The sequence below is a fragment of the Pseudomyrmex gracilis genome, unplaced genomic scaffold, assembly GCF_002006095.1.
Source record: "Pseudomyrmex gracilis isolate BER0280 unplaced genomic scaffold, ASM200609v1 scaffold_285, whole genome shotgun sequence".
NCBI lineage: Eukaryota > Metazoa > Arthropoda > Insecta > Hymenoptera > Formicidae > Pseudomyrmex > Pseudomyrmex gracilis.
In genome coordinates this window covers 14,052-23,008 of record NW_018020869.1, presented here as the reverse complement: position 1 = coordinate 23,008, position 8,957 = coordinate 14,052, and the positions used below count along the sequence as shown (strand labels likewise).

The window sequence follows — 8,957 nt, the reverse complement described above, 5'->3', positions numbered from 1 at the left end:
AACCAGAAGAAAAACCTGAGGAAGTTCGACTGAAACCAGTCAGAAGAATTGAGAAGCCAGAAGAACCAAAACCGGAGGAAGTAATTCTGAAACCGTTTAAAAAGCTTCCTAAAGAGGAAGAGACAAAAGAAGAAATTACCTTAAAACCGGTGGAAAGGAAAAAACCAGAAGAAAAACCTGAAGAAGTTCGACTTAAACCTGTCAGAAGAATTGAGAAGCCAGAAGAACCAAAACCGGAGGAAGTACTTCTGAAACCGGTTAAGAGGCTTCCTAAAGAGGAAGAGACACAAGAAAAAGTCACCTTAAAACCGGTGGAAAAGAAGAAACCAGAAGAAAAACCTGAGGAAGTTCGACTGAAACCAGTCAGAAGAATTAAGAAGCCAGAAGAACCAAAACCGGAGGAAGTAATTCTGAAACCGGTTAAAAGGCTTCCTAAAGAAGAAGAGACAAAAGAAGAAATTACTTTAAAACCGGTGGAAAAGAAAAAACCAGAAGAAAAACCTGAAGAAATTCGACTGAAACCATTCAAAAGAATTGAGAAGCCAGAAGAACCAAAACCGGAGGAAGTAATTCTGAAACCGGGTAAGAGGCTTCCTAAAGAGAAAGAGACAAAGGAAGAAGTCACCTTAAAACCAGTGGAAAAGAAAAAACTAGAAGAAAAACCTGAGGAAGTTCGACTGAAACCAATCAAAAGAATTGAGAAGCCAGAAGAACCAAAACCGGAGGAAGTAATTCTAAAACCGGTTAAGAGGCTTTCTAAAGAAGAAGAGACAAAAGAAGAAATTACCTTAAAACCGGTGGAAAAGAAAAAACCAGAAGAAAAACCTGAGGAAGTTCGACTTAAACCTATCAGAAAAATTGAGAAGCCAGAAGAACCAAAACCGGAGGAAGTAATTCTGAAACCTGTTAAGAGGCTTCCTAAAGAGGAAGAGACACCAGATGAAGTCACCTTAAAACCGGTGGAAAAGAAGAAACCAGAAGAAAAACCTGAGGAAGTTCGACTGAAACCAGTCAAAAGAATTGAGAAGCCAGAAGAACCAAAACCGGAGGAAGTAATTCTGAAACCGGTTAAAAAGCTTCCTAAAGAGGAAGAAACAAAAGAAGAAATTACCTTAAAACCGGTGGAAAGGAAAAAACCAGAAGAAAAACCTGAAGAAGTTCGACTGAAACCTGTTAAAAGACTTGAGAAGCCAGAAGAACCAAAACCGGAGGAAGTAATTTTGAAACCGTTTAAAAAGCTTCCTAAAGAGGAAGAGACAAAAGAAGAAATTACCTTAAAACCGGTGGAAAGGAAAAAACCAGAAGAAAAACCTGAGGAAGTTCGACTGAAACCTGTTAAAAGACTTGAGAAGCCAGAAGAACCAAAACCAGAGGAAGTAATTCTGAAACCGGTTAGGAAGGTTTCTAAAGAAGAAGAGACAAAAGGTGAAATTGTGTTGAAACCGGTAGAACCTGTCGAAGATAAACCGAAAGAAACAGCAGTTCCTTGGCGACGTGGTAAACGAACAAAAAAGGTTGTCGACTTCAAGGAAGAAGTTACAATAGTGCCAATCGATCAAGAAGAATCAGTTGCAGAAATTTCTGAAGAAAAAGAAATAAGTGTAATTACAACTGAAACTATCCAAGATCAAACCGAAAAAGAAGTGGACATTGTTCCAGTATCTAAAGAAGGAGAAAAGGTAACTGAAATGGTTGAAACAAGTATGGTTTCATGGAGAAAAAAGAAACAAGATCAAACCAGAAGAGGAGAAAAAGAAACCGTGAAAATAAAGCTCATGGAACAAGTTAAGGAATCAAGTGTTAAGCAGCCTGAAGAATATATACCAGTCTCAAATAAAGATGAGATATTAACTGAGATAGTTGAAAAAGAAAAAATTACATTAAAACCAATATCTAAAAAGAAAATAAAGGAAGAAGACGTAGTGGAAGAAGTTACATTAAAAACAGTAAGAGAAGAAAAGATCACGGAAGAAAAACTTAAAGAAAAAATTATTGAAGGACCTCAAATTAAAAAACAAGCAGAAGTATCAGAAGAAAGAGAAGAAACTCTTATTGAATTGATTAAAAGAAAACCTAAGAAAATAGAAAAAGTACCTAAAGAAATTGTTCCTATTGTTGAAGAAGAAAAGCAAGAAGTTATCACAAAAACTGAAAAAATCGAGGACATTGTTGAAGATGTCGAAGTGCAAGTTAAGAAAGATATCACGCAAATAGAAGATCGAAAAAGAAAACGCAGACAACGTACTCAAGTCGACATATCAATTATGGACAAAGACAAAACTATTGCTCCACGATTTATCCAAAAGTTGCAGCCCGTTATTGCTGAGCTAGAAAAACCTGCCAAGTTTACTTGTACTGTCATAGGAAATCCTACTCCTGAAATTTCTTGGTATAAGAATGAACAAGAACTCCATGCAAGTGAAAAATATATAATGACGATATTTGAAACAACAGCAACTTTAGAAATTACAAAAGTAAAAGAGGAAGATGCGGCAATGTACTCTTGCAGAGCGTCTAATCCGGCTGGAGTGGCAACATCCACTGTCAATCTTGTGATATATGGTAGTAATATTATTGAGTGTGAAATTTATTTCACAATTATATGATTTGGATTGATTATGAAATTTCATTTTTGACAGTTTTAAGTTTTTCTATTAATTTCTTGTTAAAAAAATATCGTTAGATTAAGTTTATATATAATTTTTGAATTTGATAATTGTGTTTGTTTGCAATTAAAGCGCATGATTTTATTATAAAAAAATAAGATGTCTTCTAATATAAATCAATCTATCTATCTATAAATCAATTTATAGTTTTTACAAAAAATAGGAAGAGTGCAACGTAAAAATATGCACAGCATGCAGTGTGATTATATTTTTTTAAATTTCTTAATACTTACATACAATTACATAACATTCTGCTTTTCAGAAAAAGAAGAGGAAGGTGTAGCACCGCATTTTGCAACCCCGATTAAACCTATAATGGTTGAAGAGCACACACCTGCCCTGTTAGAATGTGTTGTAACTGGTACACCAGTACCAGAAGTAAAGTGGTATAAGGGTGAAAAAGAAGTAAAGCCAAACGAAAGAACTGAAATAACCTTCAATCCGACAACCGGAGAAGCTACGCTTAAAATTATAGAACCAATATCAGAAGATGAAACTATTTATCGTGTTCGTGCTGTAAATAAATACGGTCGCGCTGAATGTAGAGCCAATTTAGTGATCAGTAACATTGTCAAAGTAAGCAAACCAGCTGTTCTTAGAGCACCACGAATTACACGACCTTTACCTGCTCTCATAGCCGAACGCGGAAAGCCTCTGAAACTTTTGGCTGACTTCGAAGGTATACCGAAACCAGAAGTCAAGTGGTTCCGCAATGGTATTGAAATTATACCAACCAACAAAAACGAGATAAAAATCTACGAGAATACAACCGAACTGATTGTATCTGATGTTACAAAGAAGGACAGCGGCAAGTATGAAATTAGAGTCCAAAATGAAGTCGGTGAAGCGAGAAGTTCGAGTTCTATAACTGTTAAAGAGCGTAAAGATACTAGCGAAGTGAAAGCACCTAGATTTGTAGAACCAATTCAGCCCCAACTTGTAGCAGAAGGAGAAGTTGTTATCATGGAAACAAAAGTAGAATCTTATCCGGCAGCATCTTTCCAATGGTTCCACGAAAGCAAACTTCTTGAGGTAACTCGAGTTATTATGTTTATTAATATAATAAAAATATATCGTAAAATTAATGAGTGTAATACAATCTTTGTTATAGTCAACACCACAAGTAAGGATTGTGACTCAAGAGAATCGATCAATTTTAATGGTAAAGGAAGTTACACCGGAGCTTGCCGGTAGCTACACTTGTCGTGCTGAAAATGTTGGTGGCTCTGTCACCTGTACAGCTGTTGTTAACATCATAGATACAACATGGGAAGAAGCAGTTGAATTGGTTTCACCAACATTCGTTAAGAGGCTATCGCCCGTAAGAGTTATGGACGGTGAGAGTGTTAATTTAACTTGCGTCGTTGAAGGAAAACCGACACCCAGAGTAGAATGGTATCACAATGACAAACCAATTAAAGAAGGTAAAGAAATTACAATTGTCCAAGACATGGAAGGTGTCTGCAGTCTAGCTATTACCGAAGTATTCCCTGAAGACGCTGGCGAATATACATGTCGCGCTATAAATCCCGTTGGCGAAGCCGTCTGCATGTCATCACTTGTTGTGGAAGGTATAAATTCTATCGGTCGAAAAAAATAATAATTGTACTTTATTAAGATTGTCTATCTTGTAATTAATTACGAATCGGACTTATTTTTAGCTTACGAGTATGTGCCTGACTCAGAAATTGCATCTTCGATAGTTGCAACATCTCTTACTACAGGATCAGAAGAAGATCTTTTATCTCCAAAAGTACGTATAGAACTATTCAAGATATATCATATTTATATTTCATACAACATCAAGTATATTAAAATTTATTTCTATTGCTAGGAAATCGATACTGATGTAGAAGAATCAGCACCAGAGATAGTTAAAAAGCTTCCTCAGTTAGTTCCTATTAAAGATGGGGAATTAACTAGGTATGTATAAAACATATTTAATATGCAACTAATAATCATGTTACACGCAAATATATTTCAACACGCATAACTCATTTCTTCTTGCATAGATTGGAAGTAAAAGTGAAAGGTAAACCGAAACCGAAAGTGAAATGGTACAAACAAGGCACAGAAATTGTACCTTCACAAGAATTCTTAATTGAGGAATTTGAAGATGGTACGTCGGTATTAACAATTGCTGAAACTTTTCCTGACGATACCGGTGAAATTGTATTTGAAGCTCACAATCCACTTGGTGTATCGACTACTATGACATATTTATCAGTAGAAGGTAATATCATTCTCAAAATACAATTTGTAAAAACTTTTCTAATATACCTAGTAAAATTCTTTTCAGCTATGCTCTTCGATCGAAAAAGTGTCATCGAAATCCTCTAGCACTCGCTGGTAAAATCCGCTGGTAAAATCCTGAGTATCCCTAAAAAAATATATTCCTGATCCACACCAACCAAACACTTGCAACATCCTCAACGCACACTATTTTCTCTATTGTTTATCTACATTTCGCGTATCTACATTTCTACGAATCTCTTTAGTATTGCTCTAATCTTTTCATTTATTCAAATACTGAAGAAACTCAAAAGATTCGCGGTACGTTTGTTATATATTTCTTATTGTCGTTCTGTGTCATTAGGTATACTTGGAACAAAAGAATATCGTAAGCCAGAATGGGTCACACATATGGAAGAAATGCAAGAGGCCTTAAGAGGTAAGAATTTGGACATGGCCGGTTGCATGCCGAGTGACGCAGAGTGTAGCTTTTCGATCGACAGTTTGGATGATCGTGTATTAAAAGACGAAAGTTCTCAAAGGGATAGTTCGACTGTAATTAGTGAATTTTCATCAACGAAAACTTTAATGAACATTGATGATGATATCAAATTAGCTTCAGACAAAAGTAAAGCATACAATATGGATTTTTTAACGAGAAGACATTCGGATTCAATATACATAGGTACTAAAGAAAATATTACTGCGATACAATACTCTTGGCAAATCGAACCTTTTCATAAAGAACAAACGACATCTGATTTATTAGTACGGTTACAAGACAAAGAACAAGATGAAGAACACGTGAAAACATATTACCATAACATATCATCAGAACATAAAAAAAAAAAATTTGTTCTCGATTTTGGTGATTTTCCGCCTTCAAGATATGAGAAAAAAATTCAAAAATACTTGTATTCAAGTAATAACAAAATTACGCCTGTGGATAGCCAAAAAACTCTGTTTTCTTTGTCACCAATCGAGGAAAAAAATGAAATGTCAAGCAATCAGAATAAGATTGACACCAAGATGTATAAAACTATTTCAGACGAATTTATACTTAAGTCGACTTATGATTACAAGAAAAAATATCACACATATCCCAAATCTAGAATTCCAGTCTTAAAATCTCGTAAAGATCGGCGATGCGAAAATTATCTGATGGATCCGCAAATGCTTCCGTTAGAGCCACGAGAAATAGATTTAGAGTTTTTCCAACAACTGCATACGGTAGATAGTCAAGAAGAATTACAAGAGTTTTTGCTACTTGAGAATCAATGTAAAGGAAATTTTGGATTAGCAGAAAACGTATCTACATTTTATGATGAATATTGCACTGAAGACGAAAGAGGCACGATGTCAGGTAGAATTTAACTTGAAACTAACGATATAAATGGATTGTGTGTTTAAAAATAACCGTGCATGAATTTGTTTGTGTTTTTGTCTAATTAGACTACTGACATGAGGCTTATGCGAAAAATATGCCATTGAGCACAAAAGTAGGTAAGAAATTTGAATATTGCTGTTGTTTTCTAATGACAGGATTTAATGAACGACTATACAATAGTAATAATTTCAGCCACGCAAGCTGTACCCCGAATTGTCCAAGAAACAACAGATGTTTACACGCGAGAAGGAGATACTGCAGTATTTGAATGTGTCTACTCTGGTAATCCCAAACCAGGTAATTATATCTATATGTTCTAAATAGTAATAAAATTCAATTGTTAAATTTTTAACTAATAGTATAATTTATTCTATAGATATTATTTGGTATAAAAATGATAAGATCATAATGAACACCGAGAATGTGAAAGTGCGTATATTTGAAAACGAAAACAGAACTACTTTAACGATAAAACGACCTACCAAAGAAGACGAAGCTACATACATCTGCAAAGCTACCAGTGAAATTGGCATGATAACAACAAAAGCCAAACTGCGTGTTGAAAGTGTAAGTGACTTTGGACTAGCACCGGAAGAGAAGGTAATCGAAGAGGAAAAAGTAGAAATAAAGTTGAAAAAAGAAGAGAAACCACATAAGAAAAAGAAACCCGAATTAAAGAAAGCAAAAGAAGTTAAGGAGAAAATAAAGGCTGAACGTATCACAATTGAAAAAGACAAAATTCATGAAGAAAAGCCCGTATCAAAGGAACAGCCAGAAGAAAAGTTAGTAATTCTTTGTGTTACTTTCTACACATTCCGCATTTAATTCCACAATTGTTTTATGTACAAATTGTAATATTTGCTTTTTGTATTTGTACAGAAAAATTGTCCGTATTGAAGAAACTCAAGTATTGGAAACCACCGAAATCATAGAAGAAAAGCCCGAGGAGGTGCATGCACTTTAAAAGTTTTCTGAACTATTTCTTGTAAAATTTCATATATAACTAATATATTTTTCTCTGTATATTCTAGATTTCTAGAGCACGAAAAATAGTACCAATTCAAGAACCACTTATAACCGAGGCAACAGCATCTTTGAAAAAAATTGATGATCAGAAAACTCAAGAAATTGTACCACAAGTTGAAGAACGAGCCAAGCAAATTGTTGAAGAGCGAGAAAGTGTTGTTGTGTCAGAAATCCGAAGCGAAGATGTCGCTCCGGACTTTACCATTGAAACAAAGCTTGATCGCGCACAAGTCATTTCGGAACCTTTACAGGAAGTCTCGATCTCCGAAACTCATGTCGAAACTAGAACGCAAGAAACAAAACGCACAGAAACGAAGAAAAAAGCGAAGAAAGTAAAAGCAGAAAAGATTAAAGAAGATATTATTGTTATGGAGATTGTAGAACGACAGAAGGAGAATATAGCTCGAGAAGTAGATGAAATCATGGAGTTACTTGATGTGAAAGAGTTTGGTCCAGGTGAATCACCTCTTCGAGAACTCGCGACAGTTGGTTACTTGGTTAGACAAGGCGTTTCTGTGAACGAAATCAACGAGTGCCTTTACAGAACTGAGATTTTTCCCGCTTTGAAAACACCTGATGCTCAAAACGCTTTGGTTCAATTAGTAGAAAGAAAGGGTTACGGTGCTTTAATCACACAAGTGCTTACCGAAGAAACGACGACTGATGAGAGTTTTGTCGCAGCAACTGTCGGTTTTCGTGCCTTTATGAGAATGGTCGAATTGCAACATGCTACCGTAGAAGAAGTCATCACGCACTTTGCTCCGGAAGACTTCAGGCCACGTGCTTGGGAAGTTACAGAAATTTCCGAGGTAGGGATAAGATGTACAAATCTGTAATCATTAAAATTTAGAACAACTATTCATTATATCTTTCTAATATGTTTTTTCTTAATAAAATACACTTTATAACAGGTTGAAACTGAACAACATGCTACGGAAAGAGTTGATTATGTTCGTAAAACAGAAGTTCATTTTATGGGTAAGATCAAAATTGCAGATTATGAAAAACTTTTTTTTTCTAGAACAAAAACTCATAAAAGTTTTTTATAAGTGCATGCAGAATTAAAACATTATATTTTTACGTGTCATTTTACTTTACGTGTGTTAGATTTTTGTTATTTAATTCTAATTTTTTTAAGAGAGTAAGAATTTTTTTATTACAGAGAGAAGAGACGAAAGGAAAACTACACAAGATATTCAAGAAATTAAAGGTTCGGAACAACGAGTTTCGATGCATGGAATCTATTCACATGATCTTTTATCTTGATTAATTAATACTCGTCATAAGTAGTGCTTCTATAATTATTTTATAGTGTTTTGCTTTTAATTTCACATCACATAAGCAAAACGCTTAAATTAAGATTGCTAGAAAGTTTCGTAGAATCTGAGATTAAATTTTTATTTAATATAATATGATTTATATTTTTGCATTACTTTTTATCTATAAAATAAGAACATAGAAGAAAGCAGAAAATTTATGGTTATATAGAATATAGTATTTGCGATTATTTTGATGAACGTTGTTTTATGCTTTCAGATGCATAAAGCTTTACTTGATCAAAAAATAGATGTGCGGATTTTCGCTTACGCCGCTATGCTTTCCACGCGCGACAAATCCCATATTTCCTCAATTTTATAGAATATTTT

The 8,957-nt window shown here is 34.6% G+C and overlaps 1 protein-coding gene across 1 annotated transcript in view; it reads left to right on the top strand.

Annotated features, from left to right (window-relative positions):
- The window catches only part of LOC109859760 (titin-like), a 69,668-nt gene extending 60,997 nt beyond the window's left edge, over nt 1–8,671 (top strand). Inside the window, exons 78-90 of the mRNA XM_020438302.1 lie at nt 1,243–2,562; nt 2,929–3,698; nt 3,778–4,237; nt 4,328–4,419; nt 4,501–4,589; nt 4,679–4,899; nt 5,263–5,337; nt 6,478–6,582; nt 6,662–7,067; nt 7,165–7,234; nt 7,317–8,120; nt 8,223–8,289; nt 8,474–8,671. Of these exons, the coding sequence (XP_020293891.1) occupies nt 1,243–2,562; nt 2,929–3,698; nt 3,778–4,237; nt 4,328–4,419; nt 4,501–4,589; nt 4,679–4,899; nt 5,263–5,337; nt 6,478–6,582; nt 6,662–7,067; nt 7,165–7,234; nt 7,317–8,120; nt 8,223–8,289; nt 8,474–8,577 (4,583 nt within the window). The 3' untranslated portion in view covers nt 8,578–8,671. The remainder of the gene's footprint in view (nt 1–1,242; nt 2,563–2,928; nt 3,699–3,777; nt 4,238–4,327; nt 4,420–4,500; nt 4,590–4,678; nt 4,900–5,262; nt 5,338–6,477; nt 6,583–6,661; nt 7,068–7,164; nt 7,235–7,316; nt 8,121–8,222; nt 8,290–8,473) is intronic.
- The last annotated feature ends 286 nt before the right edge of the window (nt 8,672–8,957 follow it).